The sequence below is a fragment of the Falco naumanni genome, chromosome 5, assembly GCF_017639655.2.
Source record: "Falco naumanni isolate bFalNau1 chromosome 5, bFalNau1.pat, whole genome shotgun sequence".
In the NCBI taxonomy this organism is placed as follows: domain Eukaryota; kingdom Metazoa; phylum Chordata; class Aves; order Falconiformes; family Falconidae; genus Falco; species Falco naumanni.
Window position 1 is genome coordinate 23,275,898 of NC_054058.1, and position 27,305 is coordinate 23,303,202.

The 27,305-nt window shown below is 49.1% G+C and overlaps 1 protein-coding gene across 2 annotated transcripts in view; it reads right to left on the reverse strand.

Annotated features, from left to right (window-relative positions):
* Nucleotides 1-7,522, reverse strand: part of LOC121088784 (cat eye syndrome critical region protein 2) — a 102,623-nt gene extending 95,101 nt beyond the window's left edge. For both annotated transcript variants that reach the window (XM_040595345.1, XM_040595344.1), the window contains exon 1: nucleotides 7,046-7,522. In XM_040595345.1, coding sequence (XP_040451279.1) covers nucleotides 7,046-7,222 — 177 coding nt within the window. In that variant the 5' untranslated portion in view covers nucleotides 7,223-7,522. The remainder of the gene's footprint in view (nucleotides 1-7,045) is intronic.
* Nucleotides 7,523-27,305: the final 19,783 nt, after the last annotated feature.

Here is a 27,305-nt window from a genome sequence, read left to right on the forward strand (position 1 = left end):
TAGGCTGCATTGTTCCCACCACCACAGCAGATGCTGTTGCTTCTGGTAACGAGGGAGGGGGGGGAAATAATTTTCATACCTACCTAAAATAAGGTTTACATGATAAACTTTTAATTCGGTCACTTTTAACTCCCTGGCTGTTGTCATTTCTTCCTATAGCCCTTTTCTTGAGATTTTTTGCCTGAAAGAAGTCTATGAAAGCATCCATTGCCATTACAAAAGTTAATTCTTCACCCTTCATGCAGGCACTTAACAGATGCCAGGGGCAGAATGGCACAGCCCTGCCGGCATTATTCGCTGGCAGAGAAAGACTGCAGTTAAGCAGGTCTACATATAAAGCTGTAACACTTTAAAGGTGTTACTTTTTAGCTGGTTTGGTTAGAGCAAATTCCAAAAGGAACAAACTTTTGAAGCCTAATTTAGATGCACTATGTAGAAGTTTACATCAGCTGCATTGAATTGGTACACATTTGTGGCAGTCTCTGTAAACAAAGCAAACTGCTTTAAAAGTCATATGTAAGCTACTACACAAAACTTCTTTTCTAGCAGGGAAAGACTTGCACATTATCTTTACCCGGTTTTTAAGTAAGTTCAGCTTAAAATGTTAAACTCGTGGGTGCACAAACACTTCGGCTAACACCAGACATGATTTTCAGAGTCCGCTGAGGTAGCAGAAGAGATAACTGCCTCCAACTATTAACACCACAGAAAACCTGTAATATCAAGCCCCAGGTACTCCCATCCAAATCTCTGAAATTCTTATCATGTTCCTCTTTCCCTTCTTCCTTCGACAGTCATTCCCCAACTCCCCTGTCACCTAACGCAGATCCATTCAAAATGTTGCTGTCAAAATAACCTTCCGTATCCATTGTTCAGACACCCTTTGGCTTCATGCAGTCACTTCTTGTTTCTTTTCATAGGCTTAAGTTAATGTTTTAACTCACATATCAGCTTCCTGAACTACCTATTCCTTCTTTTTGTATCCAATTACACTAGAGTCTTATTATATAAAATGTAAACACTTGTTAAAAAGTTTAAGATCTACAGTTGGGAGAGATGTGACTTGCATTTGAAATAGAAACCGATATAATGCTTTCCAATTTGCAGACCACTTGAAACAACAGCTCTGAGAAGTATCTCTCTGCCTCCCCCTCCATTAATCTCAATGAACTCTAGAGCCCAGTACTGACACGTAGAGTGTTAATGATTCTATTATGAACAGAATAACTAAGGCAGCAAAAGTGAAGACCAGCAAAACTGCTACTGGAACAGACGTGGGGAGAGGGATGGGGCACTACCAAAGCAACTAAACCAAACAGTGGGTGGGACAGGTAGAAAGAACAATAAAAATAGTACTAACCCTTCATTTCATTTGGGTACTTAAACTTGATTTTCAAACAAAAAATACTCAGTTTGCACCCTCTACTCTGATGAAGCCAATGCTGCCCAGGGGAAGCAGAGTCACCAGGGAGTGACTGTGGTATAAGACCCAAATTCACACTGCAGTCTATAAATGGGTCTCTGCACAATGGGACTGACTTCGGTATGTTTGAAGTCCACCATTTTTTCCAACCTTGTCTACTTGCTGTACAGCACCTCTCCCTGCACTGCCAATTACTCTACCTTTCCTCAGATAATCTGCTTTTTCTAAAGCAGAGTGCTTTGCATGAGAGTGAAGTTTTAGTAAGCAGATCTATTGCTTGCTCTCATTTCAGACAATTAATGCCCAGTCCCTTCAACTGTAATGTTGCCTACCACCAATGGGATGGATATCCTAATGCCTGAACTATTCTACTGAAAAAGCATTTAAACCAACTCAGACTTACCCTCTATGAGTACAGCTGACTTACATTAATTCACTGACATTTTCATCAGCTTGCAGCACCTACTTGTCATGTTGATCTTAATTAGAATCTGAATTCTTCTGATCAGAAGCTACCTGGCCATCTCAGCTATCATACAACATGATGAGGCATCAGTAGATGCTGTACATGCTACTGTAATACAAATAATAATGCAGCACCAGACCAGAATAGCTAAAGAGAGCTGTGAAGGCTTAGCACTCAGGTAAGGTACCACACTGCCTGTGCAATTAACCCCACATAAACCACTGACAGAACAGGAAGGTTATGCTTTTCTGGTGTCATGGATCACAAGGGATGCACCCAGAGGGCACAGAGCAAGGGGCTTCACAGAGAAATTTCAGCAGGACAGGAGAGTAGAGGTCAAAGTATATTCACCATCCTGTCCTCACAAGAAAAACTGATATTTTTTTTAACTAATTTTAATTTAACACATTAAAAGATATGTTTTCCTTTTAAAGCTGTATCCAGTTTGCACAGATAGAAGAAACCCTGTTGTTTGCTCCCTCCTTCACAGGGCTGCTGTACAGCTCTGCCTCTCTCCACACTCTTCCTCCTCCTGGGAGACCCATGGGAGCAGTAGCAGCCGCTGGTTTGTAACAGCCACATAATATTCCTGACAGAAAGAGCCTGTTCAAGGACTGACATGTCAGATACCGCACTACAGGAAGAAAAAGGTGGGCAAGACCAGCAGTGCCCTGCCTGTGGGTGGGAGGAACGTACCTAAAGGTAGAGCCAGAACCTGAAGCCCTAGGAAGGGGCAAGAGGCGAGGAAAAGCATCTTAAAGCAGTAGTGAAGTTAACAGCAGAGGCAATTTGCCCAAAGGCGCTTTTAAAAACCACAGGAAAAGATTTATGTTTTCCCTGTGTAATGTGGCTTTTCCCCCTTTTCCAAATAAACTAAGTTAACAACAATGTTTTGACTATTTTCAAGCACGTTCTGGAAAGTCACCTCCCCTCGACCTACCCAGGCAGAAGTTGCTAAATGTTTTAGTCCACAGCTCCTGGGAGCACATGCCAAAGAGCTGGGTGGCCGTGCCACGCTGGCTTCTATCCAGTGTTTTCAAGTTGTGCTGAAATACGGTTGAAAACGTTAAATATTCTCCTAATATTTTTGAAGCAAACAATCCCTACAGTTGCCAGAAGGATATTTCTGTTGCAGAGGGGAAGGCACATGGCCAGGAGACACTTTGTCACAAGAGGTGTCCCACATTACAGTCCGGTCTTAAAGAGGGAAACAAATCACTCCCTATCATCGCCTGTACTAACTTGATTGTGGAAAGCATCCCTTCTGTCCATCAAGGCAATGCCTACTAAAAAAAATAAATTATGTGCCCCATACAGCCAGACCTTCTCCTGCTGGAGTACTGTTAAGAGTAGGTAAGGACAAACCCACTTGGTGCAGATTGTACTAGCCACCAAAAAAGAAGCCACAACAACCAAACCAACACAACTAAAAGCCCACTTTTGAAGTGGCATGAAAGTTTTGCACAGCAGATGGCCGACAAGGCAGCCATTTAAAAGGGGAGGAGGAGGAGAAAAAAAAAAAACACAAAACATCCCAGAAGGCAAAAGCCTCTCTGCCATCCTCAGAGATCCACGTAAAAACACGGCGTGAAGCTGAACACGTCCAGAGCACCCGCTTCTGGCCCACTGAACTTTTGACCCGCTGGCGATAGCTGAACCCCTCCAGAGTCCCTCGCCGGGTGATGCTGCGGCAGAGATTTGAAAAGAGGAGCCCTGTGCCTCGCTCAGGCGCCTGCATCTGCTGGAGCCAGCATGGGGGCCGGCTGCGCCCACCCCCTCCCCGAACAATGCCCAGGGCCCAGCCTGATGGATGCGCTTCTTTCTTTCAGTTTTGGACACCCCTTCCCTGTAGTCTCTGGCTACGCACTTGTCCAGCAAAAAAGAAAAACAAAACATCTGCTTCCCAGGTTCCTGACATCCAGCTGCTGACGGCAGCCCTGCATCTGGAAGCTTCACTTTCTTTCGGGCCAATAAGTAGAGGGCAAACGGCTTGCGATTAAAAAGAAGAAAAAAAAGAAAAAGAAAAAAAAGAGCTCCGTGCTGCTTCCCTGTACTAAAGCCCGCAAACTTCTCAAATACCACCAGCAAATCTGCTCGGCACAGGAGGGATGGGTCCAGATGGCCTATTATTACAGAGCCTTCCAGCTAGCTATGGGCAGACCCACATAAAGAAAAAAAAAATAAAATATTGGGGACACACACACACACCAAAAAATAACTACAGCTTTAAAAAACCCAACCAAAACACCAAAAACATACTGGCAGATAGTTTTTGTCTGGTTCAGGGACTGCAGAGACTGTAGCGGTGAAACCTTAACCTCACTGCCTGCTAAAATCAGAGGGAGGGAGAAAGCAGGGGATATTTGTTACAAGCACAATTAATGTTTGTTTAAAATTTCTGCATTTTGTAATGATGTTGTAAGAGTTTAGCACCAAACTCCCAGCTGGAGATACACTACTGTCATAACAAGAAAAAAACAGCCACCAACCAGGATTTAACTTGAGAGAAGCTCAGCCCACCTAAGAAGAGAATATCCTCCAAGAAGAGCTGACTGCATCCAGAGTAAGGCCATCCAGAGATACCCAGCAGTCGGACAAACAGTTGCTGCATAGCTCAAGGAGTCTGAGCATGAACATCCTCCAGCTGAAACACTCCGAGCCCAAGATCTCCATCTCTGCTTCCACACACAAGAAAACAGGTTCACTCAAACCACCTGTTTTACTTTGCATCCAAATGGACCAGGGCACTCACCCCTGGGTTACCCACCAAGGGCAAGAACTTGTGAGGGAAGAGGCATTAACTTCTCAGCCGTTATCATTCAGTCACAAGCACACCGCCCCACAACAGCAAAGCTAAAGCAAGAAAACATTATTTGTAGATGAGCACTGTTTCAATTTTTGGTGGCTGGCTAGGGTTTTATTTCCCCCTAATATTTGCCTTACGTCCTAGCATTTCCCCAAACTCCTACAAGGACAGCCACCTCCATTTTATTCAGACACCCCTGAAACTCAAGAGCCCGCCACAGATGTAGCAGTGAGACAGCCAGAATGGGCACTGGCATTATTAGGTCCAAAACCAAGGGGTGAGGCCTTCTTTACACAGCCAAATAAAGTACAAATCAAAAACCACAGAGCAGTACTCTTTAAAAAAATTAAAGAATTGTAAATCCCATTGCTGGCCATTCATTTCACACCATGAACTGTTTGGGCAACCTCTTTGTGCAGAGCACCATTCCTAGATATCCCTCAAACCAGTCGTGAGACTGGAATGACTACACCAGGCAAGGGGCAACAAGATGGTGAGCTTCAAGGAACAGCAAGTTTTGAAACCGCCTGTACTGTGCTGCTCACACCGTGCCAGGGAAGGAGACTGACTCCACGTGCCTGAAGACACCGAGTTCTGACAGCTGCATCCATCCTCTCACAGCATCCCAATTTTAACTGGGATTTTCACTGTTCCTTGCACGAACGCCTGCCTTGAAAACCCATTTCTGCCACGCGCTGCAGGCCATCTATGCACAGAGTTTTCTGGCGACATTTTTGGCCTGCTGCTTCTGCTCTGAGCCACCCCAGCACCAACCCGCACCTCGCCCCAAGCACACACACACCTCCCCCCGAAAAAAAAGCAAGTTAATTTGTTCTGAGTGATGGTAGCTCCCCCACCCTAAGCGTGCTGCGGGAACCAAAGGGGAGCCCACATTTACTTCATTTGTGAAGCAAGCCAGATGCTAATTGCCTCCAAAGGTGAAAGGCTAGTGCCTTGTCCCTTTTATCATTGTAAATTCAGGTTCCTTCAAGACTTTTGCGCTGCTGGGCCCAGAGAGCCTCCCCTTTAATGGTTTGGCATCAATAGGAGGGGGAGGGGAGTTCCCTTTCGCAAGAAGTTGCATCATTGAGAGACCTTATCCCCTTTCAAGATTTCACACCGCATAAGGGATTCCCCCTCTTCAGAAATTCACATCCTGCTGGAGGAGTTTTGCTCTTCAGGGCTTCGCGCATCCCATTGAACTTTTAAGCATCTTTGGAATTCGCATTCACGGGGCAATTACTGTCTTTAAAAAACACACGCCACCACGTTATTCACCCGGTTTATTGCCAACGCGCTGGCAAGAATAGCTTTTCACAGCAAGCACAAAAGATTTCCTACCAGGACACACTTTGTTTGTAACATTTGTAGCCAGAGCACACAATATTTACGGAACATTAGGCACGCACACGAAAGTAAGACTTAAAAAAAAGAAAAGAAAACAAACCACATGAGAGAAAGTTACAGACGAAAACGGGTAGAAATGTACCGAGAGCCGAGAGTTTTGTCCCGGCGGGGCCAGGGCGGCGGCGAACGCACCGCGGCTGCCCCGGAGCCTCGGCGGCGCCGCACAATGAGCGGCGCGGTGCCCCGCGGGGCAGCCCGGCCCGGGCGCGGCTCGCTGGGATGCGGGAAGGCGGCAGCCCCCGCCGCCCGGCTCGGCCGCAACCCCCCGCCCCGCAGCGGCACCGGCCAGGTGGGGACCTCCTCCTCCTCCCAACAAAAGGGACCAACTTGGGCACGGGCTGAGCGGGCTGGGACACCCCCACCCCCCACCTCAACAACAGCCGCGGGTACCCCCGGGGGAGGTGGGGGGTTACCGGGCCGGGCCCGCCTCTCGCCGCCACCATTTTGGGCACGGGGGACCCACCGCCGGCTCCGTGCCGAGTCCGTCCCCCCCCGCCACCTTTGTGTGCGGACACCGGCCCGGCGGAACAATGCGGCCCGGCGGCGGCCGGCCCCGCTCCGCCCGCGGCTGCCCCCGCCGTGCGCCCCGCCGGGTCCCGGAGCCCGGGGGCGGCCCTGCTCGCCGGTGCCCTGCGACGGGCGCGCCGAAAGTTTGCGAGCGCGGCCGGTAGGGACGGGGAAGTTGCTGTGTCTGCTGCGAGCGGAGGGGAGACCCCGCGGCGCATCACGCCGGGATCCAGCAGCGCACCGCGGGGGGCCGGGGGGCGCTCCCCGCCACATCGCCCACCGGCACGGGGCACGGGGAGCACCGTGCGCGCGCGACCCGCCGGGCAGCGGGGGCGCAGCGGTGACGGCGCTGCAGCACCAGCGCGGCCGGCGGGCTAGGGCGCGACCGGCCGGCGGCTGTCCGGCGGGACGCGAAGGGCGGCCGCGGGGCTCTCACCTCGATCTCGAAGTCGGGCAGACGGAAGGCGGTGCGGAAGAGTGAGCAGAAGTGCGCGATGGCCGGGACTTCCCACCAGGAGCGGAGCTCGTCCAGCGCCACCGCCGCCTCGGGGCCGCCGGTGCCGGCCACGCCGCCGCCGCCGCCGCCGCAGCCGCCGTCCTCCTCCGGGCACATCTCCCGCGGCCGCCGGCTGCCTGCCTGCCTGCGCGCCCGCCCGCTCGCTGCCTCGCTCCGCGGGCGGCTGCGTGCCGCCGCCGCTCCGGCTCCGCCCGCCCCCCGGCGCCACGCCGCTCAGCGGCCGCCCCCCGGCGGCCCCGCGCTGCCCCCTCGCTGCCGGCCGTGCATGGGGCGGCTCGGCGCCGGCGCGGGGGCGCTAGGGCCGGCGGGGGCGCTGCTGCTGCTGCTGCTGCCCCTGCCGCGGGCGGCCGCCGCTGCGCGGGCCCATCCTCCTCCGCCTCCCCGCGCCGCCGCCCGCGCCCTGCAGTGCAACCGCCGCGCCGCCGGGAACAGATGGGCCCGGGGCGGCGGGGGGGACAAGCGGGGGGGCGGGATCCCGCATGGGGGGGCGGGGCTCGGGACGGGAGGGCGAATAGGGTGGCGGGAGCGGACTCGGGGCGGTGCAGGACGGGCCCGGCGGGGCGGGGCGCAGGGAGTGGACAAAAGGCGTGAGGGGGGGTGTGGGCGGGGCCTAGGCGGCTGGGGGGCAGCGCGGCCGTGCACGAGGAGGGGGCGGAGCCGGCACTCATCACAACAACAGGCCCCCCGCGCCCGCCTGGCCACGCCTACGGGGCGGAGACACCGGGGGTGGGCGGGGCCGGGCGCTGCCGGGGTCTGGGCAGGCGGGTAGCGGCAGCCGTTGTCCCCTAGCACGCGGCTGTTGCCGGGTCCCCCTCCGTGTGCGGGGGAGGGGCGCCCTGGCCGCGCCACCCGCTCCCACGTCGGGCCGAGGCGGCGGGACGCAGTGCCGGAGACTGAGCCCCCCGGGGAGCTTACGGGGAGCGTCCCCGCTGACCGGAGAGCCCCGGCCTGCCCTCGCCTGAGGGCTCAGCCGCCCCTGCCTCTTGCTCGGGCCTCGCTGGTGTCCGGCCTCAGCCCCTCGGCCCGGGTGGGTCTCCTGCTCCGGTCCCCCGGGCGCGGGGGCTGGCTGTCGGGCTGCCCAGGACAGTGCCTCAGCCCCGGTGCCAGGCCCGCGTCCCCCCATCCGGGCCCTCTGCCTGGTTACCGGGGGTGGCTGCGGCTGCTTGGTGTGGTGGGGAGCTGCTAGGACTGGCTCCTGGGTGCAGTGAGGGGTGGAACCCCCCAGGTTTTCTTTTCTCGCTTAGTATTTTTGAGTGAGGGAGCCCAAACAGTGCTTGTTCTCTACCTGCTGCTGCAACTGCCACGGAGACCCAGGCGCCCTCCTCTTTCCTGAGGCGCTTCAGTGCCTCACCATGCACCCAGCGCCTCCATTTCTCCTGGCCCTGAAATGAACAGGGTAACGTCGCCCTGTTTTGAAATCTATTGCAGAAAAACATTCAGTAACAGATAGCTATTACCTCCTTGTGGGACTGCCCTAATCAGAGAGCGCTTCAGTGAAACACCAAGCCGCTGTAACTTTGCATGCTGTCACCTGTGTCACTTTAGAACCTCTTGGTTTGCCTCCACAGTTAGCTTCAAAATGGTTGCAAAGTGTCGCTGTGCACAGCTGCACCAGCTTAGGATCCTACCTCCAGTGAAACCACTGTATAGCCAGTATTCAACAACAGTTTAGGACTTCCTTCTTTCCACTGCTTCCTACCTTCACCTGGCCAGGGCTGGTTTTGCACCAGTCCCACTTCTATCCTTTCCTTTCCTTTATTCGGTTAATTTTCTCCACGCCTCACTTTCCCTTGCTGTTTCCAGTGCCATCTCTGACTGGCCGAGGGTGACAGGCAGTGCTGCTTCTGAGTGCGTGGGCTCATCGCAGGAGGCAGAGTGGAGACACACAGAGCTTGGGCTGGGGCTGAGGGCAATTAGTCCAGAACTGAGGATGCAAGGAAGCAGTGAAATGCCTGAGATGGGCTGGGAGGGAGAGTGGAACCTCCCCTTTCAGGAGCAGCTTGAAGATCGGCTGGATCAGGTTAATGGGAAACCACGTTGCAGATGTCCTGCTCTGTCTCTGACTTGAAGGCATCATAGAGGTAAAGGCCAGTGGCATTTGTCAATGTCATCGTATTGCCACTGAGCTAATACTGGCTAACGCACAGCAATCTGATTTCAGAGCCTGCAACCTAAAGTACGGACTTTTGAGACTTTCAGGGATTCCTGTCCCCAATTCCCTTCAAAATGAACTTGGCAACAGAGCATAAGGTGAAGGCATAAGCTCGGTGCTGTGCCCTTGGCTGCTGCCTAACAGCCTGACCCAGGAAAACTTTGGCCAAGGGTGGGAACAGCTAGTTTAGAGATGAAACAAATTGAGAGACAGCGGTGCGGCTTGGCAAGAATGAATAAGCTCTAATTTCATAGCCCCTTTTCATATGGCAGGCTCAAGGGATACCCAGAGAAACTGGAAGGAAGCAAATTTAAAATGGTGCAAGGAAATATTTGTACCATGTGTAATTAACACATGGCATTTGTTACCATGAGGTTTCATTGAGGCCAGGAGATTAGCAGGATTCAGAAAAGGATTAGACATTTATATGGATACTGAGAACATTCATGGTCACATTAGACAGGATATAAATAAATTTTAGAAGGGATATAAACCATCAGGCTTCAAGACACAACATAACCACTAACTGATGGCAAAGGATTAGGGAGAAACTTCCCCTGTGGGCAGGTTATTCTATAATTTTCCACTACGGGCTTTCTTATAACTTTCTTTGAAGTATCAGAGTGGCAACTGTTGAAGGGAGAAGACAGGATTAGGAAGGCTACTGGGCTGATCTGGTATGGCAACTGCTGGGCTTTTTGGGGGGCTGTGGGGGTCACTTGAGAAATGAAGTGGCAAAGAAGATCAGGTACAAGAGGTAGCATCAGGCCTCTTAAAGGCTAACTTAAAGTACTTTGTCAACATACGGGATCACTGTAAAATAACAATAGCTCTCTGTGAGAAATCTTGGGGTGACAAATCCTGACACAGTTTCCTTTAGGCCAGTTACAGAACTCTACAGTATCATTTCATGCTCGATCCTTCCCTGGAGCAAACTTCCTGTCCTCTGGTCATGCAAGGGTAGTTTATGCTACATTTCTGCCTTGCTCTGTCCCAACATTCCTCCCTGAATTCCTATGATGTCCAGTCATGGCTTTTCTTACTGCTGCATCTTTGCTTATTCTTGACACTAGGTCAAATAGCTTTGTAGTATCCCCACTCTCTATCCCACTAAGAATTTTGTGAACCTTAGTGAAGATTCCTAACCTCTGTTTTTGTCAGAAGAGCTATGGTCCCAATGTTGCCTAAAGTTTTTTGAATCAATTTGGCTCCCTCTATCGTTCCCATTATTTCTATTGGATTGTGCTTTCTCTTATATTGTTCTTTTCTTGCAAGGATGCTGGGTGCTACCCGTGATCACTCAAGTTTGCTTCACTTTGACAGATTCTTACACTGTTCTTAAATCACTTACTATTAAGCACAAAAATCTCAGCTCTCTCACTGCTATTCATTAGTAGGCAAAGACTTAGTGAATACAATATGCCATTTCCTCTTCTTTGATAAATGCTCTCCATTCACAAATCCGTGTGCTTCTCTCCTTCCAAGCCACCTTTGGTTATGAGTTTCTTGTTCATAACTAACAGAACCAAAGCCTGCTCTGACCAGTGTCCTTTCCAGGTATGCTATATTCTTCTTCTCAATCATCTTTTGGTTTTTTTCCAGGCTACTGGTAGGACTTCACCTGCCTACAGATTTTTCAGCTCATTATCCAACCTTGGGAGCTCACTGCCTTCCATACTTGCACTCCTCCCCTATCTTCTGTGCTTTTTCTCTTTCTTTCTTCCCAAACTGGCTGTAAGTTGAATGTTTGTACCATGTAGAGCCACACTAAGAAAGAACTCTGAGGCCGATGGACCATGTCAAAGCCTCATGTTTTTGTTGTTTGAGGTCATCTCCGGATTTCTGAGCTTGTTTCCTGGAGAAAAAAATGCCAAATTCGAAGTGGCAAAAGGAAGTAAAAAGGTTGTAGGAGATGCAGGGACTGAATGTCCCCATTCCTATATGACAAATAGTTAGTTTCACCTGGAAACAGAAAGGAGGGAGGAATGCTTTCCACTTTCTCCAGGAAGACCAGCAATATGTGTCCAGTTTGGCAAAGTTTAAATGTAATATTAGGTTAATGACAGGTAGATCTCTTGTAGCCCACTTCTGAAAGAGAATGCATTACTGACAGGTACAAGTCAGTTCTTCACCAGCTAGAAGGATATTACTATTAATAAGGATCTCTTTTAAAAAACTCCTAACTTCCTTGCATTTCTACTTCATGGCTTTAAGCTAAAGCCCCACTGACTAGGTTTCTATAAACTAGGTAAAGGAGGACCTGCAGTCTTCCCTTGTAAAGACTCAAAAGCATTTGCAGAAGGACCAGCCAAACCTCAGACTCTTCTCACTGGCAGCACATTCTCAGAAGCACAGGGCTTTGGGAGGTTCAGGTTTTCCTGATTCAGGGGAAACAGTTTAAGCACAGATTAAACCCAATGTTTCTTCAAAACAGAACTTTTTCGTTTTGCTGTGTGAATTGCTTCAGCTCCCTTTTCTAGCATTAGTCTGAATTTTATTGGTCCCTTGTTTGTGTTGACCTCCCCCAGCAGTCTAGCACCAGAAAATCTCACTGCTTTTGCTTCTTTTTGCTCTTTGAGTTATGAAGTAGAATGCAGTTGTGACTTAGCCTCCTACTTGCACCCCAAGCCACTTCTACCTTCTAGGACTTTGTATTTTGATCCTTCTTCAGGTTCCTTGTTTCCCTTTCAAGGCCTCTGGAGTGAAGAGATTTTGTGGTTTACACAGGATGGTTGAAAAACCTTCCTGAACAGAGCAAAGACTGGAGTACTTCGCATCCAGGGGTCTGGCTTTAATACCTTGATCTGCCTTTCTGACTCAGACAACAAGTCCAGGAAACCAAGGAACATGCAGTGAAAGTGAGGGCACAGGTTTTTCTGGGTAGTTGTGGGGCTGAGGTCATGGAGGCAGCTGGAGGCATCACAGAAGAGGTGTGAAAGCGGGTGAGAAACTTTGCTTCCTGTAACTAAACCAGGAGAGCTGAGAGGAGAAAGCCATGTTGCATTCTGATAATTACTTCATTTGAGTCACTAGTTGTGATTTTGTAAGCAGGGTCAGCAGTGGCACACAAGGGGCGGAAATAAGCATGAAAGCCAACAAGAGTGAAATAACAGGGAAAGTCCTTTTTTCTGGTCTCTTTGACCAGAAAGTGGTGAAGGAGAAGGAAACATTTGGAATAGAGGACATCAGTGTAGTCAAGAGACTATGTAGGATGAGAGAGACACAAGTGAAGCAGGGGATGAGAGAAACGTAAATACTGTGACAGGTGTTAAGTGGAGGAGTCTATACATCTCCTTCCTACTTAGGAGGGAGTATGGAACAGCCTGTAGTCACAAACACTCAGGGAGTGGAAGAAGCAGGAATGGTGTAAAGAAGAAAGGGAAAGAGCAGCAAGTGGCTGAAAGAGATGGTAAAGTCAGGGAGGGAGAAGCTGTATAGAGAAAAAGGAAGAAATGCACAGTGAAGGCAATGTCAATCAGGAGGCGATGCTGGTGAGTGCGATGCTGCAGGGTTAAATAAGAAGGTGAGATGAGGAAGGTACAAAATGTGAGGTCTGAGCAGCCTAACAATGTGAAAATTTAAGTTATCAAGAGAAAAGATGAGGGAGTCAATAAAAAGGAGAGCCAGATGTTAAGGCAGAGAATGAATGGGGAAGAGATGGGCGGGCACAGACAACAGCTGCTGAGTGGAGGCATGAGAGAACAGGGTCTGCCTGGACAGTGCTGGAAAGCATGGGAGGCAGGAGTTGGAAACAGGAGCAGTGCAAGAAAAAACTGACATTCTCACTCATTTGGCACTGTGCTGCAGTGAACCAGCTTGCACAAGGTCTGTTGCTGAAGTCGGGTATGTGGTAACGGTAAAGCTACATTTAAACTTCAGCTAAGATAAACAGGGCTGCAGATTTAGCTGGGACACAAATATTTCCCTTTAGATTTAAGTAATCAGGAGGTTTTCCGTGATTCCTGCAGCCCGCATGGTGGGCAATGTGGGTTTGAGGCTCATGTGCTAAAGAACCTATTGCTTGGTCAGAGTGTATCCTTCAACTTCTCATGCACAGACCTCAGCTGTTATGCCATGGAGGGTGCAATTGTGGAAGTGTAGTGTACTATTCGTTTCATCTCTTGGATGTACACATTCAAGTTGTTCAATGTATAAGCTCATGTGAAAGCAGTCACTCCTGCAAACCTCATCTAGCATCTGAAAAAATGGTCGAAGCTCTTTGTAATATCCCAAATATTTACTTCACAACACTATTTGCAGCTGCACAAACCATTGGAAAGTGGAAGTAATTTCATGTTACTGAAGTGTAACCACTCTTTCCATGAAGCATAACAGTCACACACATCACCACCAGTTTAGGCAGAAAATTAGTAACATCATGCCATTTTTAGCTTGCATTGGCTCTCTTGGTCAAAAAACATCTACCTACTGGGAATTTGGCTAGCACTGATGTGGCAAAACTTCTTCCATCATGGCTCTTCTCCTGTGTGCTTTACTGAACTACAGATCAAACCAACAGATCTAAGCCATAGATCTCAACAGACTTTCTGCTCTTAATCCATTGGGGCTGAAAACCACAGGCTGTAACTTGACGTTTTGTTCCCTAGAGAGCAATCAACAGGCAAATGATAATTTGTGGCAATGGATTTAAAGCCACGGAGTCTGGATCTTTCCAAATCTTCCCCAAAGAGTAGCACTGAGAGGGGCCCACTGCACATGCATTTGTTTGTGGTCAGCCATGCTCACAGATGCTTCCGAGCACTGGTCTGTACATCTGGCAGAAAGACAAGTCAGATGCTGGCTGGCTTGAATGGCCGCAAAACAAGACGGGGAGCTAGCGATTTGCCCTGGAAACCTTGGTGGGAAGCAGAGTGGAGACACCTGCAAACCCAAACGCTTTTGTGTCTCCAGGTCTGCTGTCTCTACTTTTGCAGTCTGCAGCTATTCTACAGGCAGCACTGCTACGGCATAGACAAAGAGATATTTTAATTGTTTCCAGACCGACAGTTAGCAACGGTGCTGATATGCCTAACTGTGCACTCCAGTACTGGTTCCTATAGACTGCCTCTGAACACCCAGCGAGAGGCTCATTGGGATTCACTGCCGCAGCCTGAGCTTGTTTGGCTCAGGTGCAGCGTGCTGTGGAGCCGAGGCACTCACAGGCAAAGAGAACAGCCCCAGATGAAATGCAGAGGATGCTTCACAGCAGGGCACTGCTCCATGCACAGAGAAACTCCCTATCAGTCACCCCAGGAGAGAAAAAATATGTTCCTTGAGGGGAATTAAAAGACCATTTTGCTTACAACCCATAATGATTTGGTTCTCTGTTCAACACCTTAGACAGAGATTAGAGGTATCAAAGCAGCTCTGGCAATGCAGCTGAAATTTTCTTTGTTGCTATCAACTTTCCGTAGTCTGGATCTTAAGTCGTGATATGACAAAACACTTGATGTCTTGTCTAAAGCCTCTGATCTCTACACCTACGAGAGGTTTTGCTGGGTACCTACCTATGCAGAGCAAGAGGGTTCCCATTCAGCACTGCTGCCAAAGCTGGGCTCCCCACAGAGGTTTATGGGCCAGATTCAGCGTTGACGTAAACCACTAAGTCCATATAAATTAAAAAATGGTATGGTTGTCTGCGTATTGATTACTGCAGCTATGGTGGGTGTTGGAAAGGCAAGACCTGGGATAGTTTAAGCTAATACAGTCCTTTCCAATGCTTCATTTGACACCCACCTATTAGCTGCTTTTCCTGCTATGCTACTTCTGTGGTGAGTGCAACTGGCAAACGCTAACTTGTCGTGACTTCACCAGCATCCATTTTCAACCCCACCAATACCTCCCCTTGATGCTGCTGCATTTGACTAGGGAGGTATTTGAATCCCATTCTTTCTACAGCAGTCAACAGAATTTACATGTAATTTATTTCTAAATCCTATTGAGAATGGGATACTAGGTTACTCTGATGCACAAGTTTAGAAATAAGGCAGAGCTTCATGGAGGGCTGAATAGCCATCCAAGCACCAGCAGGACTGAGCTGTGGTTCCAGCTCTTGCACTGAATTGCTCTGTGCCTTTGAGTAAATAAATTCATATAGATTTTCCTCATCTATGAAATGGGAACAGTCGTATTTAGATACCTCAGGGAAGTTGCAAGGCTTAATTAGTTAATACTAGTGCCTTGTCAGCTCTCATTACCATGGTATCTCAGCGTTTATTGCCTTGAAATTGTAAAATGCTGCTTACATGCTAAACGTTATTATTCTACATGAGGTGGAGAGACTTAATCCAGTTTCCCTGTAAATACCAAAGGCAGGGAGTTGACCTTCCCGGTAACAGCTTTGGTACGAGGTCTGGCCTACTTGGAGAAAAGTTTCATTGACATATAACAGAATTTATTTATTTCCAGATTCCTAATGTAGCTGCTCTTGAACCAGTTTAAGCCGCACTTTTACTGGTTTCCTTAATTCAATATGTATAATCAAACTCACCCAGCACAGACACAATTTAAATTGGTTTAGACACATCTTTGGTTCCAGCACAAGGAAAACAGCTAGGATCACTTCCTCTGGCATAAATAATCCAGGCAGGTCTCCATCAGAACAAGGTCCATGAGAGACTTTCAAAACTTGTTAGGATGTCAAGTCACTCAGAGAAAAGTGATTGTAGTCAGCCTGAAGTGGGGGATGGCTGGCAGATTCGTGGAGTGAAGGGAATTTAAGTGCCCAGCCTCAAAGGGAAAGAGCTAGTGACTAATCTAGTTAGTCATCTCCAGACCTTTCCCAGAACAGTCCTGCTTGTAACTAGGGAGTTTTAAGATACTGAGCTTTTTCTGTCGACCAGTTAAGGGAAAGCCTGACTCTCCACAGGAGCACAGTCTTGACCTTAGGGGCTATTTCCATTAGTGCCAAATGTGCATTAGAACAGACCTGAGATGCTGGCAGGGGGGCCGAGGAGCTGCCTTCACCTCTTCTCACCCCAGCCTCTCCAGCAGCTGTGCCTACTGAGGTGGGGGGGTGCCTGGCTAGCCCAGGGGTAACAGCCCAGAAAAAGCAGGCTGCTCTTCCTGCTGCATTTCCACTGGGGCTGGGAAATAGTTTTACGTTTTGCAGACACCAGCTTCATTCTTCCAAGGCACGAGCAGCACACCCCTGTGCCTCAGCCTGGTACCCAGCCCAGAAACAGTCCTCCCCAGGGTCTGATGCTGTCTGAGCACCACACTGTGAATGGGGGCAGGGGGGCTGCAAGGCAGCACGGCTGCTTCCATTACGCATGCTGCAGTGCACAGGGTGACTGAGCAGTACAAGTAGCGATGTGGAGTGCTACTGTCTCCTTAGACCTTCTGGTTCTCCCTTCCTCTCAGCACACTGCTTTGCACATAGATCTAATACCAAGTCCATGAAGCTTGGGCCACTGGTATGTTTTTGCATGTGCTTGTGCAAGGTTTTGGCTCCAGCTGACATGAAAATCAATATTCTGAAGCTATCCAAAGGATTGTTTTGTGGACATAATTTGCATGGTAGTGGTCTTCTTACTGGTGAAATAACTGTCTGCTGGGAAGTTAACTGGCCTGGATGATGGAGCCCTTGTGTCCTCCATGGCAACTCTACTGTTCGGAGGCTTTCAGAGGTGTGGACTTAGGCCATGTGATGTATTTAAAACAGGCCACACAATGACAGCAGCTGGTTACCTCTCCTAGTCACTAGTCCAGTTTAAACCAGCAGTGTAGCAGTGGAAAGACCTGCTTGCACCATTAGTGATGTTGTCATCCATTGAGTCCTCCAGCTGGTTTTCTTTTACTACCTCTCATCAAGCATTTGAGGCTCAGCTCCAGGGTTTCCCATGCTTATAGGAGGTTAATGCAAGCTGCTAGCACCCTGTACAGCCAGGCATTATGCAGGAGGGATGCTGTAGGCTCCTGAACAGACATCTGATAAATGGATCACAGTCTTGGCCAGAGGAACCTCTGGGCTTTGCTCCCACCTCCCCAAACAGCTCTGCCAATGCACCTCCACTTTCCCCTAAATTGCAGGTGAGGATTCTGCTGCAAACAACCTGGTGAAATGGTTGCTCCAATGAAAGCACCTGAATTGCTTTAAACCTGTGGCTTGATGAAACTATGAAATGGAGAAAGGCTTGCATTGGCAGGAGGAAGGGCTGGCTGATTTATGCTTTCTTCTGCGCTTAATAACTTTCAAGTTTTAGGTTTACTACATCCAACCTTCCTGCTTCACCCATATGCCTAAGCCTCATTTTCCTGCTAGGAAGACAGGGATGTATGCCGGCAGCTCTGTCTGTCCACCTCAGCCCCCAAGATGCCACCTGCCCCGCTAGACCATGGCATCCAAAAACTCAACTGCTTGAAGTTAATGCAGTATGGAATCACCTAGATAAACAGCCCAATTTGTAAAAGCACTCAGCACCCAACCATCCTGCTGGTTATCTGAGTGGCCATTGTTCCCTTGCCTGTTCCCAGGGGCCTCTCCAAGCGATATGCAAACAAATTGGGGCAACTTTTCTGGCAGCTGTGGGGATGACCCCATTTTATGCTCTGGGTGAGGGCAGAATCTGCCTCTGAGCCCCAAACCATAGCAGCAAGGCTTTGATTTATACATCTAGACAAAGCCCCACAGGGAACTGCTGTATGAAAATAAAAAAACTTACGCTTTACAGTTAGGGAGGGGAAAAGGCTTGAGGGTTAAAATATGAAGCGGTCAAGCTATTAACCTTCTCATGTAGAAGCAATGGTCACTAAATTACAGGGCATGTCTTCTTCCTCCTCCTCCAAAGAATGGGCCTTAGGAGCGGCTGAGGGAACTGGAGTTTAGCCTGGAGAAAAGGAGGCTCAGGAGAGACTTTATTGCTCTCTACAACTACCCAACAGGAGGCTGTAGCAAGGTGGGTGTCTGACCCTTCTCCCAGGTAACAAGTGATAGGACAAGAGGAAATGGCCTCAAGTTGTGCCAGGGGAGGTTTAGATTGGATATTAGGAAAAAAATCTTCACCAAAAGGGTTTTCAAGCACTGGAACAAGCTGCCCAGGGAAGTGGTTGAGTCACCGTCCCTGGAGGTGTTTGAAAGACATGGCATGGCGCTTAAGGACATGGTTTAGCGATGAACTTGGCAGTGTTGAGTTAATGGTTGGACATGATGATCTTAAAGGTCTTTCCAACCTAAATGATTCTACGATTCTACGACACTGATCTGTTATGTGAACAAGCCAATAAAGCGTAATTAATCCTGCTCTGAAAATATGATCAAAAACCAGCAGTGAGTCACAGCTGAGCCTGAGGGGGTTAAGGAACTTAAATCAGAAAGCCATCATGTCAGGCAAATAGCAAATCCTCCCACTGCCTGCTGTCACCCCGAACACCTAGCTAGGGCTGTCCTATCAGTGACATGAACCGTGCTACCTCACATGGACTCCACGAGGGGAAAGCTCAGTTTGTGCGAGCCCTTGTGAGGTGTGCTGGCTCTGTATGGGATGGGAGGCCACTGGGGGAGACCCAGGAGAGCACAAGAAGCATGTCCAGAGTCAGCAGTGTTCCCCATGGGTCACTGCTGAACCAAGTGCGGCATGATGTTGGAGGGCAGGGTGCATTTGGGGAGGGAAGGCTGAGGGAATTTCCAGAGATTCTATCTTTTAAGGCATAATATTGTATATAGGTTCTAGCCAGTCCTGGTGGTTAAAAATCCCCTGGCACATGTGCTCTGGGCTCATTGCAACCTGACCAATTACATTTTGCTGGCCTTAAAGCAATTCCAGACAACTTCAGCTGGAGAAAGAATTGATCATCCCCTTCCCTTGGTGAAATTTGCCCTGATGTGCACAGTCTATGCTAGAAGCAGCTGGACTGCTGGGAGAACAACTTGTTAGTATATACTGTGGAGATGCTTCTGAATGGAACATGTTTTGTACTTTTGATCAGTGGTCAGAGTAGACAGGGGACGGTCTCCAGAGACAAGACGGGTCCTGCAAGTCCCCGTTCAAGGGAAGTGGCAGTGCACAGCTCTCGTCCTGCAGCGTGTAGACGGGGCAGATCAACTTATCCTGGCCCATTTGTCTTCCAGTGCCTGTTCTTCCCCAAATGCACTGCTTTTGTTCTCTGTGTTCTCTGTGAAGCAATTAGATGGGAGAAAACCCTCACCAGTGTGAGGGAGACATGGCAGAGAAGCTCCCTCTTGCCCACTATGTCTGGGACATTTATGGCATGCAGTCCGCACACCACGAGTTCGTGCCCATCCTGCTGCTCCTCTGGGCAAGACTCTGCAAAGAGCAGAGAAACAAAAGCCACCCTTCTTTTTGCACAGTATCATCTGTCAGGAAGCATCGCTTAGCTGCCAGCCCTATACTTCATGTTTAAGTCTACTGCTCTTTGATCAAGTGTTGTGAAGAAGCAGGAGCTGGGCACTTGTTTTTTGCATGCATGTGTTGAGCCAAATGCCTGCATGTGTTCGGAGTAAAGTGGGATGGGAAGCGTGTATCTGAGCCAGCACATGTAGAGCGGTGGTGGAGAGGCAGTAGCGTAGGTTTCAGCACGAACTGGACCAGCCCACTCAAGTATGAATTTGGTTTATCAGTGACAAGTGTCCTCACTCCTGTTATTACTGGGCTGGTGAGCTGGCAGCTAGTGTGGGTGTGCCTGCCCTTGCTGGAGTCATTCTCATTTGACTGTGTAGGCACACCCGACACCAGCGGTCTCCACTCTGCTGGCTCAAGGGCACTAGCAGTAGCAAACAACACTGTGCTTTGCTACCTTTGTTGGAAGTGAGAACAGCGCCAATAAGAGATAAAGCACTGCTCATTGTAAACATCTGAAAAACTGATTTTTTGTGGGACCTGTTCAATGAGCTTTCTGGTTGGGATGACAATATATAATCTTTTGGGTATTCTCTAATTTAAGCTTCTAAGCAGCCACTACATCTGGCAGAAGTGAGCCCTCTTCCCAGCTCATCTCCTCCCCAGGTCCATCAGCTGGTCCACTGGCATATACATTCACCTTTGGCTTGTGCTCTCCCGTCAGCCCTGTGGCCACAAGTACCAGGTTGCCCATGAGCCCTAGGCTGAGGTGACCACCTAAATGATTTCTGGTTCTGTGTGCCCAGTTTTCTAAGGCTTCAGAAAGGGGTCCCACATAAGGCCACCATTTCCTGGGGTGGTGCTTAGAGAAGCAAAACTTCACTACTTTTGCTTTTCTTTCCCTCCCTTCTCTTTCTGATGTAGAGTCTCTAAATACCCATTACAACTCTACCCTCATCTTTCCAAAGCAAGTGCTTTTCTCAACTGTTTTTTTTCTTTCCCCTGAGAGAGGGGTACCATTGTTCTGAAGCAGCATCATAGGAGTAAAGTTGAAAGCAAAACCAAGCCAAAAGTCATTTAGGAAAACATTGAGATACCATTACAACAGTGATATTAAATATAAACCAAACTGACAGTCAATATTCCCCTGCAGTCTTTCCAACCCTGACGTTGAAGACCATGCTGGGGAAGATTAACAAACAGAAAGAAAAGTAAAGATGACTTGAAATAGAAGAGAAACCAGCCAAAGTAATTTCTTTGATCCAGCTGAGAAAAAATACAGGAGGAAAAGGACTAGCATAAATAGTAACCCTTTTTTTTTAATGTTATCAGTTTTAGTATTTCAGACTGCTGTTAGTATAAATGATCACTATGCCTCAAGATCGTTGTCTGTGAAATGAAGATGTTAACATATTGTTGTAGCTATATGCAATTTTATTAACAAGTCTTTGTTAAATGCCCTTAGATGCTATAGGTGGAAAACTGTAGAGGGACACAAGTGCTGTAGTGAACTGCCAAATATGTCACTGTTCACTAAAAGATCTGCTTAACTGTGTGTTACAAACTCCTTGCTGCTAATAGCTGTGCTTTGGCTCTATTGCCTGTATTGATAGCCCGCACGGTTAGGATAGGCAAGAAATTCCTACAGTGTTACTAATGTGAGGAGACCCATGTGTGCGTGAGCATGTACCTGCGTATGTACACATGTAGCCTATCTAGACCATGCCTTTTTAACCTTTCTGCTTAGGAAACTGCATGGAAATCTCAAAGCTGCTGAGCGAAGATCTGTCTAGCAGCTCAGGCCAAATGTTTGGCCCTTCATCTGAAGCAGCATGGGAGAAGGCAGGGCTTGGAGAGGAATGTTTTACTTGCTGGCTGTACCCAGAAGGCTACTAGGTAGCTCAGGGCGATGGCTGTCAGCCTGTTACATCTGTTTCTGATACCTCCACGTCGTTGATCAATGCCTGTTGAGGAATGGTCCTTAGAAAAGTCCGTGAGCAGTAGCTGGGGGGTGACTTGAAGTCACTGGTCACTTGCTGATTCAGTGGCTCATTGCTGTACTATCATTTGTGCAGCCTGCCCTGGGGAACTCAGGGGGTCTCTTAGCTGTTCACAACTGATTGCCAAATATAAACGAGAGGCAGGATAGCATATTTTTAGTATACCTAGTATAATTCCTGATCCTGGAAGGGGTGTCTTTCATGCCAGACTCCACCACTGGCCTTCTCTGCCCCAAATCTTCTCCCACCTGCAGGGTGGGGGACACAGACAAAGGCAGAACTTCTCTGCAGCCCCAAGATTGTCAGAGTCATGAAGTATTTTAAGCACTTTCCATCCTTTTCCTGCTGCTGCAGCTGCTGTGCCCCATGCTGTTTCTTTGTAACAGAGAGAGAAGGACACAGGCATATTTTCTTTTCAGCACTTTCTGCTGCTTCATATTCCTCACTATCTCCTGTCTGCAGGCAAAGCAGTTGCTCCTATTCCTGTCTTGTCGTTTTCCAAGCAGATGCCTTCTATGGTTTAGACCCAATTTCCTAAAAATAATAAACTGCTGAAGAAGGAACCACACACTTATTCCTATTCTCCAGCTTACTCTGCCTGCCCATTTTGGATTAATCCAGTGTATAAGTGCCTTTACTTAAAGGCTATATACAGCCTGAGGCAGTGATTGATTTGTCCTACACGTATGTGTTGTACCCAGCACTCAGGCTCTAGACTGGGGTCTGATGCACTACCACAGCTGAAAAAATACCTGATCTGAGAGAAGCCTTAACATAGCAGATGAATACTTGTATCGTAGCACAGGGAATAGTTTTGGTGCTCTCTTACCCCTTGTGCCCTATCCTGAACAAAAACACACATCTAAGATGATTTTTTAATTGTTATTATTAGACTGGGTGCTGGTTTTGCTTAGCTCTCTGTATGAGAATAAGATGGCTATGAAACATCAGATCAATGCCAAGCTGCGCTCTGTCACTGTAGTTGTGCCCATCATGCCAGAGCTTCCCTCTATTTGCGCTCCAGGAGATGCTACCAGCAAAGCATTTACAGCACAAGAACAGCTAAAATTGCAGTGCTATACTTTGTGGTGCTGCAACAAATCCTTCCCCCTCCAAATCTTCAGCTAGTAGCACCTCACAGGGAGGTCAGACTCTGTGGAGGAGCACTGTCAGCATGCCTAGCCTCCTTGCACTGACATCCCTCCCAGCATAGCCACCACCCAAAAGGTGCCCTGCTCCAAGACCAGGCTGTCTGAGGTCCTGTTACCAGAACAGGCAGCCACAAGGAATGAATCTGCCTCTCACCTATTTATTCTGGAGCCATGTGGGAGTTAATGCTCCTCTTTCCCAGCTGCAGAGTGACCCAGGTGGGGCTAATGAGTGCTTGCCTTGCTTAGCTAATTAGAGGCCCTGAGAGCAGCAGCCTGCAGTTCTAGTCATGGGGCTCTTGCAGAGGGAATATAGTGTTGGTGGGTTTTATTTCCAGCTTTTTTGGGGGAGGGGTTGTCATCAAATAAAACCTCTGGCAGGACTAGCACAGCACAGATGGGAAGGAGCAATGAGTTGAGGCTCTGTAGCACCCTTCCTGCCCTCCCTCTTCTAATCTGCATTATTTCAGGATTTGAGGAGGAGGAGGCGGCAAGAGCAAAAGGTTAGGAAGGCTGGACCATTTGTTCCCCTTCAAAGACAGATTTTTCAGTATCTGATCCAAATTAGCATAGTCCTTTGGAGTCCAGCCTAAGTTTCCCCACTGCCACAACTCACCTCTCTTATACCACACGTTGTCTCTGCAGGGTCCAGCAGACAGTGCCCTAAGTGGCAGCTGTCCTGAAGTCTGTCCCTGCCCAGAGGCACGTGCAGCTCACGCTTTGGGTGACATGCTTATGGACCCCAAAGTGCTCTGCAGTCTGGTCAGAGAGGGCTTCACCCACCCACCTGCCCTCCCCCCCTCCCTGCTGTGATGCAGCTCCCCACGAGCAGGGCTGCCCAGGGATGCTGAAGGAGAGCCTGCCTTCCCTCTCAGAAACGGTGACAGAAACAGAGGCAGCCCTGATAGAGCTACCGGGCTTGGCAGCCCTGCGCACCCCAGTGCTTTTGCCTTTTGCCACAGGCAGGCAGCGTGCACCACCAGCCAGCGCCTCTGCTCCCACCCATGGACTGCGGGGAGCCCCCAGCCCAGGGGCTGCAGCTGCGACGGGGCTGAGGCTGCCACCTGCGGGGAGCAGCACCTGTGGGGGGCCACCCCCGCGGCCTCTCCCCGAGCACCCACGCCGGGGGTCGGCCGCTTGAAGGGAAGGCCTCGTGTCCCGGAAGGTTTGGGGTGCAGGAGCCTGGCTTCAGGGGTGATGCTCACCCCGCCTGGCTCGGCTGTGTTGGCGGGGACTTTGTGGCTGGAGCTGCTGCCGCTGGTCCTGGCCATCCCACATGTGGCTGGTGGTGGGCTGGCCAGCACATGACAGCTTGGAGGGATCTGGATTTTATTACATCACCTCTGTCATAACACACTCGAAGAAGGCCCTTGGTGCTGCTGAGCCTGCCCCGCCGCTCACAGGCTTGATCTCAAAAAGTTGTGGTCCGAGCTCTTTTCTTGCCTTCCCAGCCCTTTACATACAAATTGGAGTAAAACACCAGCTGCTGCTGAAATGTGCTTATTTTTCCTCTCACTCTTGCAAGCTGCATTTCCCTTGCCTCTTTCTAGCTGTTATTTAGTTCCCTTCATGTTGTTTTCCTCTGGCTTTTCCTTTGTTTCTTTCCTAGGGAAGCAGCACATCATTATGGCTGGTCTTTCTCTAGAGCTCTCCTAGCCGAGGTCATTACTTAGCTTGTGAGATCCAACGAGGTTGCTGTTTGTATGGCTGTGAGACCTATGAAAAAACAGCTAATCAATTCAGAAAATCATCTGGGTGGTAACCCCACTGTCAGCTTATTTTCTTCCCTTCCACTTAGACATCAAACTGGCTGAAGAGGGCTCTGGGGAATGAGGCAAGCACTGAGAGCTGCTCCTCTGCAGACACATCTGTGTCTTTCATCAGCAGGGCTCAGGGAATACCACTAACCGGAGAGGAGAAAATCTCTTTGGAGCTGCAAGGCTTGTGGTCTCCGTCCTCTCACTCTGAAGAGACCCTACCCAGTGGGGAAGCGATCGTTTGAAAAGTGGCTAATGCACTAACATTGTTTGGCAGAAACTGTCACGTTACAGACAGAGCCAGGGGAGGACGGGGACAAAACACACAGCAAGGAGGGCGGTGTTAGGATAGCCTCACGTCAGCGAGCAGATCCTGCTTGCCAAAACAGCTCACGATGGCTAAGTGGAACAGCAACTGGCAATAGCACGCGCAAATGGTCTTCTGGCAAATGAACTCGCTAATTGTTGCACTTTGCTTTCACCCACTTTTTTCTCTGGTTTGTATCTTTGGGGACTACACCAGAGCAGTGCACAGACAGATCTGTACAGCCTTGATCGCCACCAGTTTCAGTAATTAGAAGTATAGTTGCACAGTGCCTCGTACGCTGGGACTCCGTGGTGTCACAGCTCATTCAGAGAAGATAAGTCACATCTGAAAGGCATTCTCTGGTGAACCAGCTAGCCCTTTGAAGGGTGGGGGTGGATGTGCGTGTGTGTGTCCTACCCGTGGATTTGGCCAGCAGTCTGGAAAATGTCAAGGTTAGGAAAGGCTGAGCTTCATTTGCTTTTCACAGATCCGGGTAATGAATTTTTCATTTTAAAGTATTGTTCTAGCTTGAAAAGCGAGTCTGTAGCACTGGCATCGTGGGGTTCCACATCTGTCTCTCAGTTGCTCTGGACCATGTTTGCCCAATTTACTGAACAGGGAATTTTTTATATTTTGCAACCCTGCAAACTAAACAGGAGGCCTGAGGCTTTATCTTGGTTTTCCTCTTCATATGGCTTTATCAACGTGGCAGATTTTGCTTGCTAACCCTTTATATTAATCTCCTATGCCAGTGTTGCTTTTGCAAGGAGAACGGACTAAACCAAGGTATAGGAAGGGGAAAAGCATCAAGAACTTACTTTTGCCACTGGACAGAGTACTTTGAATTGTGAATGCAAATGGAAAGCAGAACCCCACAGTAAAAACAAAGGCTTTTTCCTTCCCAGCCAGCATTGAGCCAAAGTCCTTTTTTCCCCTCCTTTGTGGCTGCAGCTTGATAAAACTCCATAAAAGAATGAGCAGCCTAAAAAGATTCACTGGGAACTCATCTCCCTGTTTCATTGTGTGAAATCCAGAGATATTCAATGGCATTAGAAATCATATCAGGACAATTAAAGGCAGTATCTTTTCATGCTGTTCACATCTTACCCGTGGAACTTGCTTCTGCCATGTGCGATGAAGCTGAGGGGTCTTAGCAGGATTCAGAAGAGTTCAGCAGGTCTTAAACATTTTTACAGGCAATATTAAAACCTATAATTTCAATAACAAAAGCTTCTAGTGATGTAAGTAAGCCCTGCTTACCAAAGCTGAATTCAACCTTCACCTGTGGAGTTTGGGAAGTGTTTCATCAGTAGGGATGTTTTTCTGCTCCTGCCTGATATGGAGAAATAGTGTGATTTCGAGTTATAGAGTCTAATTCCGCACATCACTGCCTACTAAAGGTTTTTGCATCCCTGCCCATGACACTGACTCCTGGCAAAAATGGGGTGCTAGAAGAGAGGAAGAGTTAGTCTGCTCCAACACAAACCAGTTCCTCTACTTAAACTGCTGAGCACTGAATATGCCCACTGTAATCCTGCCCAGTCCTAAGGCCAATGCAAGAATAGTGGAATGGCTCAAGGGTGATGCCTGCAGGGTCCTTAATCCAATAAGGGCTTGCGCTAGTGGCTTGTGAAGAGGTGCAAAAAATCTTTTGCCTTAAACAGATGTATTGGGGCAGCACGTTCCACAGCTTAACTACCTGCCCAGGTGGGAAGCAAAAAACCAAACTTCCTTTTTATCAGATTTGTTTCTCCCAAAAGTTGGTTTCACTGGCTGTGCTGCAGCATTGGCATTTCCAAACAGAAAGTTCCTAAATGTTTTCTCTTTAAAAGTGTTTTACCCGTTTTAAGCATCCTTGAAGGGTGCCCACATCATGCCAGCAGTGTGCATGCACTAACAGCAGTTGCTGAAGGACTGCTGGCAGCCAGAGCATGATTCCTGCGTCACTGCCGGCTGCAAGCTGTAACAGAGACCAAGGACTTGCCAGAACCCAAAAAGGAGGAAGCACCAGGGTCACAGCCTAAGCAAACCTAACAGCAAATGTGAGCACGCACTTAGTTTTTAGCAGAAGCTACAGAAACTGCTCACAGCAAGTGGATTGTGTCTAACTGACAGCAAGCCCAACAGCGAACAGGAGACTGAGACATCCCATTTGTCCCTGTGCCTTTCTCCTGCACATTGCTGCCCACCCCGTCTAGCTGTGCGGGGAGGAGGCATGCATGGGGCTGCCTTGCCCACCCTGCCTTGGCCGGGTGTATTTAGTTTCCTCCCAAGGTGCCCACTCGTTTCCCGGCTGCTGCGCACCAACTGATCGGCCCCACGGCGCCTGCGGGAGGATGGTGCAGCCAAAGGGGCAAAGCGCTGAGCGTCCCCAGGGTGGCCACACATGGGATTTGGAGGGGGGATTGGAAGTGGGGAGCAGGTGGCACGGTGCTGAGCTGCTCAGCTGTTGTGTGGCTGGAGAGAGACGGACGCAGCTGGGCGAGGGAAGGAAAGAGCTCAAGGTCTGGCAGTCTT